The 21,832-nt window shown below is 37.8% G+C and overlaps 1 protein-coding gene across 1 annotated transcript; it reads left to right on the top strand.

Moving 5' to 3' along the window:
* The first annotated feature begins 4,601 nt into the window (after positions 1 to 4,601).
* On the top strand, positions 4,602 to 21,249 carry LOC118575725 (zinc finger protein 431-like). The gene is made up of 4 exons (XM_036176143.1): positions 4,602 to 4,628; positions 18,117 to 18,243; positions 18,447 to 18,507; positions 19,632 to 21,249. The coding sequence occupies exons 1-4, from the start codon at positions 4,602 to 4,604 to the stop codon at positions 21,247 to 21,249; spliced, it is 1,833 nt and encodes a 610-aa protein (XP_036032036.1).
* Positions 21,250 to 21,832: the final 583 nt, after the last annotated feature.

Raw genomic sequence — 21,832 nt, 5'->3', positions numbered from 1 at the left:
GATTACATTACTCCACATTACTGTTCTCAAATATGGTGGAAAAATGAAAGCTCTCACCCTTGTCCTTTACCTCCCTTTTTGCACTTTCAAATCATTAGCTTCAAAGATTTTCAGTGAACTCAATTCTTGCACAGGTCCCTCTTCATGTTTATGTCCTTGCAAAAAGCTAGAGAGACTGGGGGACACTCAGTACCTGCTCCATTTTTCCTTCTTATTGGGCCCATCCAAGAAAGAGGTATTGGCTATCTTTCCAGCACTGGGCAGCAGAGGCAGGTTTAGATGTTCAATGAAATTCTCAATTACATAGTATGAGGCAAGCCTGGGCTACAGGAGACACTGCTCTACACAGAAATCAATAATCAACAGCTCTTGAGAGAAAAGGAATGAAACAATTAATAACCTAGACACATTAGAGAGCAGGAGCAAACAGATAATTCAGCAATGCCCTCAAACATGTGCAAAATAATAGCAATAAGTGGTATTTTTAACGTGAAATTATGTATTTTTCAAGATAAAAAACTGAGCTATGCCAGAGGGTGTTGGGACACACCTTTAATACCAGCACTCAGGAAAAAGTGGCAGCAGATCTCTGAGTTTGTGGCCAGTCTGGGCTACAGATTGAGTTCTGGGAAAGTCTCTAAAGCTACACAGAGAAATCTTGTCTCAAAAAAAAAAAAAGGTAGCTATATTGAATTTAAAAAAAGAGTGGAACATTCTCTAGTAGAGGGAATATCATTAATAACAGATAGGTTGATTTTCCCAAATACGCTGTTGGCTGCTGTAATCTGTAACCTGACAGAGTTATAGTCAATGGCCTTTTTCCTCAAACCTGTGAGCTTACATAACTGTGTCAAGCAGGGCTGACCTTATCTGCATAGGAGTTTCCTAATTGAAAATTCAATATCCTTTGGTGCAAGTTGACTTTCCCAAATTGTACACCAGTCTGATCTGTCTTCATTCACAAATCATCAATCAGCACATGCTGGAAAATTACAAAACCACTCCCCATGCTACAATCTAGTTTGCTGTCATAATGGTGACTCCAGCAGCTTATGGCCTACCCTGTTTCTCCCAGCAGTGTAAACAATGAACTATCCCTTCTATTCTGCTGTGAAACCATGTTCCACATGCAAATCTTTTTGCTTTTACTGCAATGGATATGCAACTACATGACTCAAATGGATAATTTTGAAACTCTGAGGTGATACAATCACTTAAATTAAGATTTTTAATGTGTAATACAGAGTACAGGAAAGTCATTACCATAGAGAGCAACAGATTAGGACCAAGGCCTCTTGTGTCAACATAGAGAGCTTGTTTCAGAAACATTTTTTAACAGGACTGAAATGCAGCTGTTCTAGAATTAAAATGCCTTCCAAGGGAGAAATCACTTGACACACCTCAGAGATAAATAATGAAAAAATCTATTTAAGGATAGTGTGCATCCATCTCCAGCTAATGCTAAAAGAAGAGATTCTGCATTCCACATATGCTAATCATCCTTGTGATATTCAGGTTCAGTCTTCAGGTTACACTTTCAGCTATTTAAATAGGGACAGAAGTCTACAAGTCTACTCACTTAGACAGAGGGGAGACTTACACAGCAAATACATTTCCAAAATCATTTCTTTTGTTGTTGTTGTGACTTGGTTTGTCTGTGTAGCTTGGGAGCCTGTCCTGGAACTCACTCTGCAGCCCAGGCTGGCCTCAAACTCATAGAGATCCTTCTTCCTCTGACCTCCAAGTTCTGGGATTAACGGCATGCACCTCCTTTGCCCAGCTCCAAAATTATTTGTTAAGTACCCCAGTAATGTGAAACAGCAGGATCTTCTTCAGTGACAGGGTTCTCAGGTGAAGGTCACAAAAGATGAGTAAGAGAGGAAAAGTATAAGGTAGAAAATATAAAAGCTGGGGTGTGGAGGTCTTAAACAAAATATGTCTCATGTCACCTAAGCTTCTTAAGAAGGATAGCACCTTTGATACTACTTCCAGAGGTGAAATGAAAGGGAATGGGGAAGTTCTAGAAACTATCATAGAATGGAACATACTCAAAGAGGAGGGTAATCAAGCAATGCTGCACAAGGGAAAACAGGGTATCTCAAGAACATTACTGGGCTGGAGAGATGATGACTCAGAGGTCCTGAGTTCAATTCCCAGTTCCCACAATGTGGACCACAAACATCTGTAATAAGATCTGACACCCTCTTCTGTATACAACATAAATAAATAATTCCTTTTTTTGTTCATTTACTTTTTCAAGACAGGGTTTCTCTGTGTAGCTTTGCACCTTTCCTGGAACTCACTTGGTAGCCCAGGCTGGCCTCAATCTCTCTGAAATCCACCTGGCTCTGCCTCCTGAGTGCAGGGATTAAAGGCATGAACCACCACTGACAGGCAATAAAAAAAAAAAGAAGAAGATTACTGACTAAGCCCACAATGAACTGTGGACTGTTAACTGTAGGAAGGAGTTGGTTTCAGGAGTTTCAGGAGTTGGTTTCTCAGAATCTGAGGTAACCCCACCACAAATGTCCTGGTTCCAGACCATTGCCAGCTCTCCAAAGCATATTCTTGGTTTTCAGGAAGGAGCTCTGTTTCATTATCACTACACCAGGCCCTGAGGGAAAGTTTCTTAGTCCAAGGTCCAAGGCAAAAGAATTTTCCTAATCTATGCCTGAGGGCATAAATGAAAGCCATGCTTGATCTGCCAATTCCTTAACACATTAGTGTTTTATTTTTCTTTTATTCTTGTTTCCTTTTTTTTTTTTTGTATTTTCAAGACAGAGTTTTAATGTGGAGCTTTGGAGCCTATCCTGGAACTTGCTCTGTAGATCAGGCTGGCATCAAACTCACAGAGATCAATCTGCCTCTGTCTCCTGAGTGAGTGCAGGGATTAAAGGTGTGCACCACCACTACCACCACCAGGCTAGTGTTTTACTTTTAAAATAAGTGGACATATTTGTCATATTGTCCATCTGACAGAACTATGCTTTTCGCAAAAAGAAAACTGGAACATTATGGCGTACCAGGATATAAAGTTGGTTGTTACCCTGTTATGCCTCAAAGAGCAGCTTGTTAGAGTTCGATTATTTGATTCAGTGGCTTATTTTAAATAAGCAGTGGCTCCTTTGTAATGGTTTGGAGCCAAACAAATGTGTATCCTCTGTCCTAATCTCTAACAGCCCTGACTCAATACACTTACTTTTGAGGCTTTTTTTTATTTTAATTTTTTTTTGTTTTTACTCTTTTTTTTTTTTTGAGACAGGGCTTCTCTGTGTCATTTTGTAAAGGCTCCATTTTAGGCTCTATCACAGTAGAGAAATGTATTTCTGCTTAGTGGAAAATATTCCTGCTTAGCTCGTACAGAAGGCTTCCACGTTGTAAAGCTAGCTCGCAGCTCTTGGAAAAACAAGCTGCTTGTGTCAGAACCACCTTGTAAAACCTCCTAAAAGCCACAGGAACCAGCCAGATGGCTGAACTCCAAGCGACCCTCACTCCCCAATCCATGTGTAGTCCAGCCGGATGGCTGAACTCCAAGCGACCCCACTCCCCAACCCATGCGAAACTGCCTTATAACAAGCCTGCGAGCTTGAGCTTCGGGGTCTTCAGTCCCAAGCTTGACTGATTGACCCGGGTGCACGCAGAAAATAAACTGTTTCTGTGTGACCCGATATCGGAGTGAAGCTTCTGGTTTCTGCGCCAACTCTAACACTACCAGTCCTGATCATATAGAGAAGCTTGAATTACTCTGTCATTTTTTTTTCTTTTCACCTGTCTATTGTGGAAGATATACTGGCTAACAATGGAGTTCATAAATGCATTCTTCCTAGCTCCATTACTTTCTAAGTATTCAACTTACCATGAAAACTATTCTTTATTATTCTTTAATTTGTCAAAACTTTGCTCTGAATTTCAGGAATAAAACTTCTTAAGCAATGAAACCATCATCCAGCTTTCTGATGGGAGAAAGATCTATTATCTTATTTGTGATCTAGTTTCTGTTTTTTTGTTTGTTTTTTTTTTTTTTTTGCTGTTTGTCTGCAGTCCCTGTGACAACCAGGTAAAAAATACCTTCAGTTCACCTCATGTCAGTGTCAAGTCACACAACAAATGCTCTCCTTGTGTGTCTTTAAATATTTCTGCAGTTGTTGATATTCTGGGCACCTTTCTACCTGTGTGCCAGTGAATCACTCCACCCCACATAGTATAGTGGGCTGGACAAGCTAGTTAGCCACTTTGTTTCCAGGAGGAAGAAGAGGAAGTGCCTGTGGAAAGCAGGGAGAGAGCAGGTCTGCTTTGCAGCCTGGGGCAAGTGCTATTGAAATGCATATTTCTGCTGATCTAGAAAAAGTCTTTGCCTGGTGTGGAAGGGAGGGACAGGAACCATTGTGCTCTGTTTTTAAGCACATTGTAACCCTATGGGATGTGCTCTTGTCACTCAAGTGTCACTAGCCAATCAGGTCCTCCAGGTGACCTGCCAGTCAAAAGTGGTGCAGGGTTCTTCCTTCTGCCATAGGTTTCAGACTTGGATTTCAAGAGGACCTGGTGCTATTGGCTTTGTGTGGTGTGCTGTGAGCCCTGCTGCAGGGAGTTGAGCAGAGAGCATGGCTGACCGAGGACACCATGACAAGGTGAGTGAATTGATTCTGTCTCCAGATAGGTTGAAGCAGATGATGAGGTGTAGAATCCACTGTGTTTGGTCCTCTCTCAGGATCTGGGTGGGAACCTGCCTGTAGAAACTCGGTCATCTTAGGTCCCATGTGGTACTTGAAACTCCCTAGACCCTCTGAATCACTGCTCTATGGGCAGTGTCTGCTCACAGATCTGAAAGTAGGGAGCTGTGCTTAAAAACCTCTTTGAAGCTGAGCAGTGGTGGTGGAACAAGCTTTTAATCCCAGTACTTGGGAGGCAGAGCCAGATGGACCTCTGTGTGTTTGATGCTAGCCTGGTAACAGAGTGAGATCCAGGACAGGCACCAAAACTACACAGATTAACCCTGTTTAAAAAAAAAAAATTTAGGACTTCAACCATGGAAAATCAGGATGCCAAACTTGGAGAATACCTTCTATTACCGTATAGCGCTTCAGTGTTTCACATTTAATTTTTACATGTAAGATCCATTTGTAGTTAATTTTGTGGGGGGTTATGAAAGGCATCTCATGCATTGGGTAGCACTCCCACTAAGGTGTGATGTACATGAATAGAACTGGTGATTAAAAGGATTTACTAATGCTTAGGAGATGGTAATTCTCACAAAATAGAATTTAGAGGAGGGCAGACTGCCTCTAATATACCCGAACAATAAGTGCATGCTAACCAGGTGTGTTAGAGTTTAGAAGGGTAGGATATTCTTACATTCATCAGGATTGTCCGTCCAGACATTGGGCTCCAAAACATCACAAAGGAGCCACTACAAGTATATAACAAGCCACTAGGCCCAAACATATCAAAGAATTAAATTTTAACAAGCTGCTTATTAGGCATTATAGGGTCAAATCCAACCTTAAGGCCTGGAGTGCCACAATGTTCCAGTTTTCTTGAGATAAGCATTGTTCTGCCAGATGGGCAATGTGACACCAGGTGACATTTATTTGAAAAAGAAAAATGCTGTTGTGTTAAAGACTGGCCTGATCAGCAAGGCTTTCTTTTAGGCCCATCATTAAGGAGGAGGGATATTCTTGGGAGAGCTAGCAATATCATGGGGCATAGGCCATGGGAGCTTACACTAAGGGCCTGATGTATTGACAATAAAACAGCACTCCTTCCCTAAGATATGTTTGGATGAACTGCTTATGTTCTGGAACCAGATATTTTATGGTGTAGTGGCTTCAGTCCGACTTGGAGCTGTGGTTATCAGTCCCAAGACAACTGGTGGGCTTCCTCAGTAAGGTTCTAGAGATGCCCCATGTTCCCCTTTATAGCACTGTTTGATTAGCCTTCTCCTGAGTCTCTCCTTTTGTATGATGGCTTCTGCGGACTTAACAGAAGTCATCCATCCCCTTCCACCTACCTCCTAGAAGTAGTATACAAGATGCTGTTTTTCTTAAGAAGCTTACATGACATACAATGTAGCTTGTAGAAGCACTCCCCAACCCAGCTCTTATCTTTACTACCTTCCACTTTTCCCATCATTCTCAGCCCCTGTCAGCTTGAACCCAGCACTAAAGAATGACCTGCTGTCTCAGGTGTTTGGTATATTTAAGAAACCATCTGGGAATATTTTTGCTCTCTAACTCACCCATCTGCCCAAATGGCTAGACCTGCAAGTTGCTGTCTCTATTTAAATTGTTCAAAGTGAAACCTGGAGCATGAAGCTAAAAGACACATGGATGAATGCACATGGTGAATGCAAAATGTGTCAAGGCTGTCTCCTACTTAATCATTTGCCAGAGATGGATGCATACTATCATTAAAGGTATTTTTCTTTATTAATATCCTAAGTGTGATTTCTCCCTGGGAAGTCAGTATTAATTATAGGACAGCAGAATTTCTATCCTGTTAGACAAATGTTTTGGAGACAAGCTCTTTTATGTTGTCTCGGGTGTCCTTGATTCCATTCTCATGCTCTCCAGGCCAATGATCTCACTGTTCTTTATGCTATAACTTCAAAATTCTTAAATTAAATGACTGTACCACCTCAGAGTTTTAAAATTATCCATTTGAGTCATGTAGTTGACTATCTAATGCAATCACCAGAAAAGGTTTCACATGTGGAGCACTGCTTCTGAGTCCAGACCAAATAGCAGAAATAATTTATTGTGCACACTAAAGGGGGAAGCAGGGTAGACAATCACCTGCTGGAGTCACTATTATTAAAAAAAAGACTTGATTATGGTAGCAAGAGTTGTTTTATACTTTCTCATCATGTTTTAATTTGTCACATGAATGATCACAGACCAGATTGTGTGAGTGTAGAGTTTTGGAAAATTATCTTTTTTTTTTGGTTTTTTGAGACAGGGCTTCTCTGTGTAGCTTTGCGCCTTTCCTGGGACTCACTTGGTAGCCCAGGCTGGCCTTGAACTCACAGAAATCTGCCTGGCTCTGCCTCCCGAGTGCTGGGATTAAAGGCGTGCGCTACCACCACCCAGCTTTGGAAAATTATCTTGAGCCAATGAATATTGAATTTGTAATTAGGCAATTCTCCTATGCAGATATGTGAAATCCTGCTTGACACAGTTATGTCAGCTCAGAGGTTTAAGAAACAGATCAATGACTATGACTTGATGTGCCAATTATAGATCTCAGCAGCTAACATATGCAAATGAGCAAGATCAATCTATCTCATATTAATGACTTCCCCTCCACTAGGGTAGGGCCTGTTCTTTTTCAAAATCAATATAGCTAAGGTTTTCATCTTAAAAATGCATTATTTTGTCAGGCGGTGGTGGTGCGTGCCTTTAATCCTAGCACTCGGGAGGCAGAACCAGGCCGATCTCTGTGAGTTCGAGGCCAGCCTCGTCTACCAAGTGAGTTCAAGGAAAGGTGCAAAAAGCTACACTGAGAAACCATGTCTCAAAAAAAATTATATCATTTTAAAAATTGCTTATTGGTATCATTTTTAGTGCATTACTGCTCTTATCTCCATGTTTTTGTTCTCCAATGTCTCTAGGTAATCAGTGGTTCTATTCCTTTTCTCTCAAGTGATGAGGATTATTGATTTCTGTGTAGAGCAATGTCTCCTTTAGTTTAAGCTTTCCTCATTCTATGTAACTGAGGATTGCATTGAACAGCTAATCCTGCTTCTGCTCCCAGTGCTGAGAAAAAAGTCCTCCAATTTCTTCTATTCTGGGCCTTGATTAGTCAGTAAGAAGAAAAAATAAAATTAACCAGTTATAAGTGATCCCCAATCTCTCTTGCTTTTAGTGGATTTTAGTGGAGAGTTATACATGAATAGGGACCTGTGCAAGCATTGAATTCATTGAGCAACTTTGAAGCTGGTGGAGTCACAGTGCAGAAAGGGAGAGACAGGTTGGGGGTTGACAGACTTCCTACTTCAAGAGTACTTGAGAATAGCAATGTGAGATTAGGTAATCAATTTTAGATGTTCCAAAAATGTCCCGATTGGCCATTTCTTGGGGTTCACTGTCAAGGACAATCAAGAATCTGGATAAAGGACTTATATTACCATGAAACAAAATTGCTATAGTTACAGTAGTTCAATCAAAACATATATAGGTAAAATTTGGCCATGCCTAATGGGACTGTTATTTTTCATGTTTTAGATCTACACCCAGAGATAAAGGTTTGAGAAAATTTTCATGTGCTGTAATACAAATCCCTGGACTATGGAGCACATGGCCATTATACCCATTTTAACTTTTCAAAATATAGTTTTGAGATTTTTATCTGTATCATATCCTCATCCTCTTTCTTGTCTCCAAGCCATACCATGACGACTCATTGTTTTCTAGTTCATGGCCTGTTTTTCTTTAACAACAGTTATGTAGTAACAACAGTTACTGTGTGGATGTGACTTTTTTGGATACACAATTTTCCAGCTATGATGAGGCGATGGGTTGGCTGCACTGAATATTGAGTATATAATTAAATGATCTCACAAAGGAACCTGTGATTTGGATGAAGAAGAGGATATGTTCTAAGAGAGTACAAGAATGTCTACAAAAAATAGAAACTTTCTAGGCTAGGACCCTGTCCCCTGGGTTGGAAAGACAAAGCTGGAAGGACTGTGCTTTCTGTGTCCTTTGATCTTTGATCACCCAGTAGGAGAGTGTGGGGCATTTACCCAGTAACCCCACAGCTCCCCAGAGTTTTCTTGAGTGTGAGCTGCAGGAAATATTAGATAGAAGGATTTATAGTGTGGAGATAAACAGATAGAAAATAAAGGATAGCCTCGAGAGGGCCTGGAACCTATATCAATGGGCTCTGACTGTCTCTGCCCCAGGGTATTTATAGAGATGCCAAGCGGATGGAGCAAAAGACCTTCTCCCAGCACAACCAAGTGCATACCAGTTCAGACACCTGCACTCAGGCCCGTGGCCCTAAACCTCCTCTATGGGGACCTGCTGGGTAAAGCCACAAGGAACCCAAAAACGGGCTTCAACAGGAGACCTGCTGATATTCTCAAACCATTAACACTTTGAAAACTTAGCAAAACATCCAAAAGCAATTTCTTTTTCTTAATTTTTTTTTATTTAGTGTTCTGCCTGCATCTCTGTAGGCCAGAAGAGGGCACCAGATTTCATTACAGATGGTTGTAAATCATCATGTGGCTGCTGGGAAGCAAACTCAGGACCTCTGGAAGCACAGTCAGTGCTTTTAACCTCTGAGCCATCTCTCCAGCCCCAAATGTAGTCTCTTAGAACTTTTTACACTTTAAAAGTAGTCTCTTAATGTACCCAACTTGCATTTTTTGGATGTGAGCCTTGCCTTTAATGGCTGAGCCATCTCTCCAGCCCCCAATTTGCATTTATACTAACAAAATATGACATTAATCCACTCAAAGAAAATATTTTTTTAAATTAAATAAACTAAGGAATATTAATTCTCACTTTTCTTTATAATTTAAGCAAAGTCTCAAGCCTAGTTAGAAAATGCAAACTTTTCCATTTAAACAGTTCCATTTGCAACACAAAACCAGTTCCAAGAGTAATTCCATTTTTACATAAACAGTTCCATAACACAATTCTTGAATCACCAGTTGATAAAGCATATATGCATATACAAAATTGTATCTTGACTCTAGGTAGAAACAATAAATTTCTTCATTTAAACAATTAAAAATTAACCCAACTTCCAGAAAACAGTTCCCAAGTTATTACTAGAAGCAAATTTAAAATTATCCCATTGCAATGAAATTACTATTGTTCATTTCATTTTTTAAGTCCCAAAAATCAAATGATAAATTCTGGTACTAGCCTTCCAAATATAAAGAAATGCTAAACCAAAAATTTTGTAGTTTTATCTCTTTTTTAAGTTCAAAAAGTTCATAAAATTCTGGTATCAGGCTTTCACTTCCAAATACGAAGAGACATTTTACAAGCAAAACTCTGCAGTTAACAATTTTAGTTCAAACAAGCACCTCTGCAACTTGTGATCTCACAGGGAGGATTATGTCCCTTCTCTTTCTTCAGTGTCTTTCCCAGAAAGTTCCCAGTTTGGTCTCAATTTATCCCTTCTACCCCCGAAACATTTCCCAATGCCGCAGTGACAGCTTTTTTGCTTCTGAAGGTAGGACCTTTAGTCCAATTCTGTTTTGGGGTCTGAGGTTTGTGTTCATAAATAAAGCATAGCAAGGGAGGTTTTTGCCATATTTTAGCTCACATTAGGACAGGTGGTTTTCCTCAGGCCTTCACCTGGCCCAGTCCCCCAGGGGGTTGCATGTGCTTGTCTGGGTTCCCAAGGACAGAGCTTATGCCAGAGGCAATCACCCCTTAGGGTTACACTCCCTTATCTCACCAGGAGTCAGTTGAAACAAAGCTTTTCTCAAAGAGATGCTTTCTCTGACAGAAAAGAAAGCTTTACTTCTGGATTGTTCTGTTCTGCCCTGGCTGAGCTCTTTCCCCAGACAGCTTCTGCCTCAGCAGCACAATTGCTTCAGACACAGTTCAGCTTTCCTGCTTTCCCAGAAAGGTCTTTTCTTTGATAGGAAAGCTTTTCTCAGATGTTTTTGCAGCGGTGGACCAATCAACCCGGGACTTGTAGGAAAGCGGACAACTGCCTTTGCCACCGGCTTTAGCTTTGTTTGTTCATTAGCAATCTTCCCCTGGGTCAAGCACCTTAATGCCTCAGCTCTGTGCTCCAGGAACCCTAGTATCAGTGTCCAGTGAGTACCCACAGACAAGCTTTTAGTGTGCACTTGGAAGACACATTAGAACATTAAATGTCTGGTTTCTAAAAGTTCTGAATATTACATTCCACTTTCATGTTTCTCTTATAAATGTTTTCAGTATTTTAGAAACTGGTAGAAAGATGGTGATATGGATTGTTTTTCAGCACTACATGATTAGAATGCTTCTCGCTTTCTGCTACCACCAGCTGCAATGGTGTGATTCAGCAAAGTTTAGTTCTAAAGGAAAAAGGACTTTATGAGCTACAGAGGTTTTTAAGTGTGCATGGTGTTGGGTAGATAGATAGGATAGAATTCACATTTAGAGCCATAATCCATGTACATAAAGCAGATTATAAATTCTTCTATGCTGCTTTGGGATTGGACATCAGTGGGGCTGGTCTTACCTGAAGCCACAAGAAGTCATAAGGAGCTATAGAGCCATAGCAAGAGATCAACTCCTTTTGCAAAGAGAGGTCTAAGCATGTGGCTTCTGCCTTTGTAAGAAATATCAGAAGCTTGAGGGTTAAAATCAATTGTTCAAGGGTGACTTTGAGTTAATTTTGTGGTAGTTGTGAAGTCTGGGCTTATTTATTTTCTGTGCACATAGAATCATAACTAGCTGGGTAACAGTTTTCAAGATCACGCTTTTCCTGGTTAAGTTACCTTTGGTCTCTGATTTGTTGTTGACTATTTTTTTCTATTTTTGTTCTTAGCTTTTCTCTCTATCCCCTTCAGTTTTTCACTTATTCTTGATTGCTGTAGCTTAGTAGTAAGTATAGAAATCATATTATGTCAACCTGTGTACAATTTTTGCCTAATCCCAGTGATCACTTTGAGTGTTTTCACTGTGAAAGTAGCTTTGTAATCAGTTATCCTGTTGTAAATTGTTGGGCATTGTTATTGGACTGTGTTCATTTCATGCTGCAAATTTACCAAAAGCAAAAACTTCATTTTGATGCATCATGTTCTCAAGGATCATTTATTTGCTTCTGCGTTTATTTAGGTTGTTGTTTATATGTGAAATACTTTTGGTTTATTGGAAAAAACATGTTATGGTTTTGGCAGGTGGCTCAACACATATTCTTTCTGAGAATGACCTGAGTGCTGATACCAACACTCAAGTTTAGAGGCTCATAATTATCTATTGTTCTAGATCCAGTATATGAATGGAAAACATTCTTTTTCATGCACAAACATATGCAAAAACTGCAAAACACTTCTTTTCAAAATGCTTATGACTTATAAAGCAATTAGAGCAAAACATGTTGTTCTAGGTGTACACTGATACATTCAAAATCTTTTGTTTTTTATTTTGTTATAAAAGAAATTTCATTTCTTCACTGTGATTCAGACTTATAGGCAATCATCAATCATAGGGGGAAAATGGTGTCTAAGTATTCCTAACAGACATCTGTGGTGGTTATTGTGTTTCCTGAAATATTGTGTGTTTCTCAAAATAAACATATCTGGGGTCAGAGAACAGACAGCCACTAGAACAAAGCCAAAAATGGTGGCTAGAAAATGGGAAGAGTAAGCCATAACAGAAATTGGGCATTGGTGGTACACACCTTTAATCCCAGCACTTGGGAGGCAGAGCCAGGTGGATCTCTGTGTGTTCAAGGCCACTTTAGAACCAGCTAAGCATAGTGACATATGCCTTTAATCCCAGAAACCCAGCCTTTAATCCCAAGCAGTGAGGGCAAAAGAGAAAGGTATACGAGGCGTAAGGACCAGGAACTAAGTGAGTAAAGCATGTAGTTAGTTTAGCATTCAGCTGGTTAAGCATTCAGGCTTTTGAGAACAGTTCAGCTGAGAGCCATTGGTATGAGGATTCAGAAACTTGCAGTCTGAGGAAACAAGACCAGCTGAGGAGCTGGTGAGGAGACGAAACTGTGGCTTGTTCTGCTTCTCTGATCTTCCAGCATTCACCCCAGGTTTGATTTCATTAAATAAGAACTTTTAAGATTCATGCTACAGACATCCTTTGCTTTATCATAAGAGAATGAGATCCTTTTAGAAGTCAAACTATTTTCTATAAAATTAAAACATCATTAACCTTGAAGTGAAGTTCCCCAATTATAGTGGCACATCCTCCACACACAACACATTTTCTATTATTGGCAAAGGAGAGAATTATTGTACAGGATGTGTGCTGGTCAGTGATTTCTTGTAGATTGGTTTTGATGAGAATATTTTTGTTCTTGTTTAAGGGCTCATGATATATTTGTAGGTATCTTTTCAGATCTCTGTTTTTCCTGTGGTGCTATCTATGTTGTTAGTTTTATATCATCTATTTATATTGTTTCTCTGGAAAATAATGGACCTTCACAATTTTGTATTCTGAAAATTTCTTGTTATGAGTTCATTGTTTATTTGTTGGTTTGTGAATTTTTTTGTGAAGATACAGTTTTAGTTTTCTCTTCTTCATCTCAGAGACTTGACTCTTCACATTTCCAGGCATGTGTATGTTTGTTGCTATCTTCATGTTTCTGTTTTTGCTGCTTAAGTGATTGACATAACTAATACATTGGCTTTGGATCTTTAAAACCTCCTCATATATTATTGTCTTTTTTCCCCTAATTAACCTCTACTGTAAGCATGACATCACCTAGAGTCATGTGGGGGTACATCAGTTGAGAGTGTACCTAGACCGAAATATCTGGTTGCTGAGTCTGAGAGGGATTGAGTTGATTTTAAATGTTGTGGGAAGGCTGTTCCACTGAGTTGGTAATATCTGTAAGAAAGTGGGCCTGTGCTGGAGAAGAGATCTATCTTAGCATGAGACAGTGACAAAGCAAGAGAGAAATCCAGGAAGCAATGCTTCCTTATATTTCCCTTCATATATTAGCCTGAGTTTCTAGCCTAAGCTCCCATAAGGAGGGAATGTGGCCTAGGGGTACTAAAAAAACAAACAAAAATCCTGTTAATTATCTGAGTTGCTTCTGGTTAGAGAATTTAATCACAGAAACAGAGAAGAAAGTTGGAATAAAAAAAAAAGGGTACCTAGGATATAATTTTCTGACTGCAAAGAATTTGAAATACTTAGGCCTGTCCTTACTACCTTGAATTATTTTGTTGTTTTGTTTTCTAGCCCAGGGAGGCCACTGACTCATGACATCTTTGCTCCCAGCTTCTGAATGCTGGGGTAATAAATCATGTGTTTCTATTAATAATAAAAGGTTAGTGTTAAATCAGAAGGTCTGAGTTTGCAGTTTCTTGTAGGGTTAGGAAGGAAAATGGTTCAGCCATTAGAGCTATATAAGAGAGTCCCCAGAGACTGAGGGCATTTGTTCACATCAATTGTGCCATTCATGAACGATGGAATGACATGGGGGATTAAAAGCAAGTACTCAACAAGTTTAGGATAATGTTTTCTGCTTGTCAGGATTGCAAGAAGAGCTTACTCCAGCTTACTAAACACCATCAGAGTTACTCTGACTCATACTAGTTAGGAGATGGATCCTAGAAAAAGGATTTTAAGTAAGAATTATATAATGTTGTTTTTTGTACTTTGCAGCCCTAGAGAATTTCAGAGAAGTAGGAACTCTCAAGTTAGCATCCTATGGAATCTTCACTCTAGAATGATTATTTGCTAGTACATGTATTCTATTTATTTCAAAGTTTAAGGGTTTCCCCATCACCTGCCTATACTAATGGATGGTATAATAATTTGTATATCTAGAGTTACCAACTTTGTCCTGTGACAAAGGTATCCATCTAATATTAAGAACTAGAGAAGTTTCAAACTGGTGTTAAAAGCTTCATAGACCAGTAGATATAAGTAATTAGGGTAATTTTAGCCACTGTTGTTTTAGATAAAGTAATATTAATCAATAAAATCTCCCCAATCATGAAATTCACCTAAGATGATTCAGTAGTAAACCCGAGTTAGTTCTTATTTGTTCAAAAAGCAATCACACAAGACAGTATATTTGCACTGACTTTAGGGACCAGCAATTATTTCATAAAGTTTATTTACAAGTATTATTGATATCATGAGATGACTCATCAAGTCAAAGCACATTGCTATCCAAGTGCAATAAGCTTGTTCCTGGGATCTCATGATAGAGAGAACCAGGTCCTCCAGGTTAATTTGCCACCGTATATGAGGTCAATCATGTATGTGCACTACACATCAAATAGATACCCACATCACACACATACCTCTCTTTCCCATGCACACCCATATACAAATATATGCACTATATTCATATAAACATTCACACCACACAAAAATACACACACTGCTCTCAAACACGAACTATATACACAAAAACACACATACACACAAATACATGCACAAACATAAAGACACACAAACATAAATAGAGACAAAGATCACATAAATCACACACCACGCAAACACATACACAAATACACACACTTCATACAAAGGGACATAGACAAATATACACACATACACCCACAAAGAAACTTTTAAAACAGTGTTAGCATTTAAAGAACACTTCAGATATGTGTTGAATAAATTTACACAGAAATGGATGTTTTTCATTGGTTTGTTATTTTTTTATTTGTATGACATAACAGCATGTTCTGGCAACGACTTACCTTATAAAAGTAGTCATTCCTGGTAGCCATAACATAAATATTTGCCAAGTGTGATACTTGGAATACTTTGGCTACTATGAGAAGTTTCATAAAATATTTTTGCATTTAATAGAGGTTTAGAAGAATGATTTTGAATCTTTATCAGTACCACATGAGGCTGTGACTATAAATGATGGAAGCAGATGCAGAGATCCATGGCTAATCAATGGACTTTCTCATACATATAGATATACTCATATTATGGGTCTAGACTTGTTTTCAAAAGCTCTTATGACTTATAAAGCAATTAGAGAAATCAGGGTGCTTTAAGTATGTAATAAAATCATACAGTATCTTCAAAATTCTGTTGTCTTTTATTTATTGAAAAAAAATCATTTCCTCTCTCTGATACAGGTTTACAACTAATCTTCAATCATAGGAAACAAAGTTGTTTCTAAAGTTTCTAACAGACATCCTTTTATTTATCAAAGGAGAATGAGATAGAATTAATAGCCAAAATTATTTTCTATAATGTGAAATATCAGGCTTCAAGTGAATGATTCCAAATTTGGTGGAAAAGTCTCTTCACACAATCTATTGTCTATTATTGGTAAAGGAGAGAACTGGAGTGCTCAGGGTGAGTGGTGGTCAGTGACTTCTCTGATTTTAGTTTTCATTAGAATCTTATAATAGTTTTTTCAAGGAATAGTGTTATACTTGTAGGTCTACCTTATTGTCTTCTTTTATCAGTGGTACCATCTCTGTTGTGTGAGTTTTTTTTATGAGTCATAATATAGTTATATTGTTTCTCTGGCAAATGATGGAACTTCAATAATTTTTATTTTATGGAAAATTACTACATTATGTTAGGATCTCCTTAGGTTTTTCATTTGGAGATTTTCTGTGGAGGAACAATTTTAGTTTTCTCTTCTTGATCTCAGAAACTTGTATTTCGTCATTTCTTAATGTATCTGTTTTGCTACTTGTTATCATTATCAACGGTCTTTTTTTCACTATTTAAATTATTCATGTAGTTGTTTCATTGGGTTTAGTTATGTAAAGTCCCATATATTATTGTCTCTGTGTCCTACTTACTTTCAGATGTCAACATTTCCGAGCCCACGTTCACCTTTGGGAATATCCATTGAGGATGTGTCCCATCAGAAGAAAACCTAGTTGCTAAGTCTACTTGAGATTTTGTTGATTGATGATTTATGGGTGATATTCCATCCACTGAGTGTGCAATATCCCTAAGAAAGTTGGCCTGCACTAGATAAGACAGCAAGCTTGGCATAAGACAATGACTATATTAGTGAGAAAGCCTGGAAAGAAATATTCCCCGTGATTTATGCCTTCAGTTGCTAGATTGAATATCTATCCTAAACACTGACACTGATGGATTGTAATCTAGCAGAATGAGCCAAATAAGCATTTGTTACCCAAGGTGTTTTTGTGTAGATAATTGAATCAAAGCAAGAAAAAAAGCAAGTTATAAAAGAATGTGGTAAAGCAAAAGTGATTTTGTTGTTCAAAGGTGCTGGGAATGATGACTTTTTGGGTGAATGTTGAGCATATCAAAATTTAGATAGCAAAGTACATAGAAAGCTGCACACAGTGCTTAATTGGTTATTCTTGTAGTACTTTGAATAAAGTACTGTTAAAGGTATTGCAAACAGTGGAGGTAGAGGTCAAAGGATTTCAGGGGAATTAAAATTGAGATCATTTGTGTGATATTTTGTCCCCTAACTTTTCTTATTTTGCCCATGTCCCCAAGAAGTAGAGTAAGGCAGAATTAAAAAAAATAATTATAATGGGGCTGATTTCTTAGACGGACCATTGACTCTCTTGGATAACTATTACTTATAATTCATTCAGTACAATAAAATATCAAGAAATTGATCATAAATAAATGAAAAGTCTGTGGGTTGTAGAGAAAAACAGCACTATGAATATGTAGATGTTAGTCAAATGCTGAGCAGAGCATGAATGTTCAGGGAGATTATCACTATTAAAAAGAAGGCCCTAACTATACAGTGGAAGCCTAGCAAGGTGCCCTAAGGGTAAGAATCCCTATGTTGATTATTTATGATCATCATTGATACTGCTAATGTTATCTTCTTTCCATTTGTAACTGTTTAAAAGCACAGTTCCTTTTAAAGTATAGGTTAAACTGGAGCAATTCAGGTTTCTGGAAAATGAAAACAGAACTGGAGTGAATGCCAAACTGTTTGTAGGAGCTTCAGTAAATAAAAATCTCTGAGTTCATCTTATCTTTTTTGTTTGTTTGAATGGAAGTTAGCAGAGCACATGGGTTCTATATATTTACTTCTTGCTGTCCTATAACTGATTGCGTAGACTAGGCTAATTTTCACCTCAAAAGTACATATACCTGCTTATACCTTCTTAGTTCTGGGATTAAAGGCATGAACTGATATACCCAGCTTACAAATTTTCTTTGTAGTCAATAAATGTTCATACAATTTCTCTGATGTATGCTCAGTACTGTTGAAGTGTTTGCTTGTTTCCCATCTCTTTTAATAGGCTTTTTTCTTGCAAGGTATTATCTTGTTCAAAGCATTCAGAAATAATAGAGGTAAACTTCCTATTCAGTTTCTTTGTAAAGTAACTTGATGATTTCATTGTAACATCTGAGTTACAGAATATGTGTAGCAATCACCAGAATTCAATGACTATATTGTGAAATAAGCACACATTTACTGTGTCTTATCATGCTTTCAGTTTTATACATGTGGATGGCATATTTATATATGTTATATTTTAGAATACAGTGACATACAACGATGTGCATGTTGACATCACACATGAAGAATGGGCATTATTGGATCCTTCACAAAGGAATCTCTACAAAGAGGTGATGCTGGAGACATACATGAACCTCACTACTATAGGTAATACTGTACATTTTTCTTCACATTTTAAGTAAGGAAACAACAGTTTCTTGATTATTGATGCACTTCTGTAATTCTGATTGAGAATGAGGAAGAATGATGTGAATAAAACAGGTTCCTTGTTTCCAAGGATCACTAAGGATAGTAATGTAAATTATTCAGTTCCCTTTAATTTCCATACATTTCTTTGTTTGATATTTTAGGCTACAATTGGGAAGGTCTTGAAGTTGAAGAACATTGTCAAAGTTCTCAAAAACATGGAAGGTAATTTTTTTTTTGTGCAAGCTGATACAAATGTGCTTCTGGATATATTTAACTATCTGGAAGTGTTAAAGAAATGAAACTCTGTAAATAATCACAGCTTAAAATCCATTGATGATCATAAACACACATACCTCAATGACAGGTAAGTGAATTGTGTTTGGAAGTGATTCTTTTAAGATGGAAGACAAGGAATCAGTGCATTAACAGGAATCATGTGATAATAGCTTCATTAGAACTATGCTGTACAAATGACAATCCATTTAGTTTCCTACTACTCAAATAACAAAAGGTATACTCCCTGAATGTATGTGAAGAATATGTACACAATGTTTTGATGACAAGTAATCCTTAGTAAAAGATTTGTTATTCAAAAACTTATTCCGTCTTTGCTAATTTTAATTAGATAGGTGGTTAGAGTCAAGAATTGAGGGGGGTGTTGTAGAGAAATATTAATCCTTATACCACATGTTGATGGGGAAAAGAAAGTCCGGCTGTATGTTGAATGTGGAAACAATCTTGTTATTCTTTTTTAATAGTTATATCTTATGTCACTTTGGATACCAGCCATATGAACATAAGGATAGGAAAAGAAGTAATGTTCATCTCTCAATCTCAGAACAATTATCAGACATTTAATAGTCCCATGTTGTGTAAACTTGTTGAATGAGATTCAAGTTTACAAACAATTGGTTTTCCAGCTTAAATTGGAATAGATCAACAAACACACCACAGAAAAGACCTACTAGGGCTGTATAAATGCTTCTGTTTGTCCTGGTTCACCTTGAAAATGTAGCATTAATCACTGTATAGGAAAAATCAATAGTGAGTGATGTAAATGTTTGAATTCTCCAAGTTCTCTTAAAACATTTGAAAAATCTCTGAAAAAAAATGATGCCATAAATACTAGCCTGGTAGTACAGCTTTTACTATCACAATCATGTTCAAATATGCAAAGACATCTTTTATGCAGGGGAACAACATGAATGTACACAACATGTTAAAATATTAAGATAACATAATTCTTTATATTCCCACAAAATTGTAAAATTAATTCATGGACATAAAAAGACTTAACATTGTAATAAGTGTGGCAATGCTATTATATGTTTCAATTAACATTGCAGGCATGAAAGAAGTCTTACTACAGAGAAATCATCTGAACATTATCAGTGTGGTCAAGCCTTTGTTCATCACAGTCATCCTCCAAGTAATAAAAGAACACATACTGGAGAACAACCTTATGAATATAATCAGTATAGTAAAGCCTTTGTAAATCCCACTCATCTTCAAGTACATAAAAAAACCCATACTGGAGAGAAACCCTCTGAATGTAATCAGTGTGGGAAAGAAGTTGCTCATCACAGTACTCTTCAATTGCATGAAAGAACACATACTGGAGAAAAACACTATGAATGTAATCAGTGTGGTAAAGCCTTTGCTCATTACTATTCTCTTAAATTGCATGAAAGAACACATACTGGAGAGAAATCACACAATTGTAATCAGTGTGGGAAAGCTTTTGCTGATCACAGTCATCTTCAAATACATGAAAGAACACATACTGGAGAGAAACCCTATGAATGTAATCAATGTGGTAAAACCTTTGCTCGTTACTATTCTCTTAAACTGCATGAAAGAACACATACTGGAGAGAAACCCTATGAATGTAATCAGTGTGGGAAAGTCTTTGCTCATCAATATACTCTTCAATTGCATGAAAGAGCACATACTGGAGAGAAACCCTATGAATGTAATCAGTGTGGTAAAGCCTTTCATTATCACTATGGTCTTCGAAGGCATGAAAGAACACATACTGGAGTGAAACCACACAATTGTAATCAGTGTGGGAAAGCCTTTGCTCATCACAGTCATCTTCAAATACATGAAAGAACACATACTGGAGAGAAACCCTATGAATGTAATCAGTGTGGTAAAGCTTTTGCTCGAAACAGTCATCTTCAAATGCATGAAAGAACACATACTGGAGAGAAACCCTATGAATGTAATCAGTGTAGTAAAGCCTTTGCTTATTACTCATCTCTTCAATTGCATGAAAGAACACATACTGGAGAGAAACCCTATGAATGTAATCAGTGTGGTAAAGCTTTTGCTCAAAACTGTCATCTTCAAATACATGAAAGAACACATATGGGAGAGAAACCCTATGAATGTAATCAATGTGGTAAAACCTTTGCTCGTTACTATTCTCTTAAATTGCATGAAAGAACACATACTGGAGAGAAACCCTATAAATGTAATCAGTGTGGGAAAGTCTTTGCTCATCAATATACTCTTCATTTGCATGAAAGAACACATACTGGAGAGAAACCCTATGAATGTAATCAGTGTGGTAAAGCCTTTCATTATCACTCTGGTCTTCGAAGGCATGAAAGAACACATACTGGAGTGAAACCATACAATTGTAATCAGTGTGGGAAAGCCTTTGCTGATCACAATCATCTTCAAATACATGAAAGAACACATACTGGAGAGAAACCCTATGAATGTAATCAGTGTGGTAAAGCTTTTTCTCAAAACAGTCATCTTCAAAGGCATGAAAGAACACATACTGGAGAGAAACCCTATGAATGTAATCAGTGTGGGAAAGCTTTTTCTCAAAACAGTCAACTTAAAAGGCATGAAAGAACACATACTGGAGAGAAACCCTATGAATGTAGTCAGTGTTGTAAAGCCTTTGCTTATCACAATGCTCTTCAATTTCATGAAAGAACACATAAATGAAAGAAACACTATGAATTTTAACAGTATGGTATAGCCTTTGCACAGCCCAGTCATCTTCAATACATAAAAACACATACTGGACAGAAACCCTATGAATATAATCAATGTGGCAATGCCTAGTCAAAACACAGAACAACCCTGTAACTGTAAAATTTTTAGTGTATAATTAGTTTCTTAAAGTCTTTGAATATAACTTTAGATGTTAAGGATGAGAAAAAAACTCATACCAAAGGAAATCTCAATACATATTATAATGATATATTATTTGTACTGAAATGTGATTTTATTTGTATATTAATAAAGTTGCCTTGGGTTCAGAGCAAGCTATAGCAGAAGCTGGGTGGTGGTGGTGCATGCCTTTAATCCCAGCACTTGGGAGGCTGTGCTTGGCAGGATCTCTGTGTTCAAGGATATAGCCATCATGGCCTCACACACCTTTAATCTCAATACCAACCAAAGGAGTCCTGGAGGTCTGTACAGACAGGCAGTGATGAGGAGGTCATGTGGCGGGGTTTACAACCAATGACAAGGCAGAACAGAAAGTCTATATAAAAGACAGGACCAGGAAATAGTTGTCTTGTGG

The sequence above is a fragment of the Onychomys torridus genome, unplaced genomic scaffold, assembly GCF_903995425.1.
Source record: "Onychomys torridus unplaced genomic scaffold, mOncTor1.1, whole genome shotgun sequence".
Taxonomy (NCBI): Eukaryota; Metazoa; Chordata; class Mammalia; order Rodentia; family Cricetidae; genus Onychomys; species Onychomys torridus.
Note: the sequence above shows the minus strand (reverse complement) of the source record. Positions and strands in the feature narration are given on the sequence as shown.

Coding starts and splice junctions, on each gene's coding strand:
- LOC118575725 (XM_036176143.1), top strand. CDS start 4,602: ATGGCTGACCGAGGACACCATGACAAG. Junction 4,629..18,116: donor ACCGAGGACACCATGACAAG/GTGAGTGAATTG, acceptor GTTATATTTTAG/AATACAGTGACATACAACGA. Junction 18,508..19,631: donor AGTTCTCAAAAACATGGAAG/GTAATTTTTTTT, acceptor TTAACATTGCAG/GCATGAAAGAAGTCTTACTA.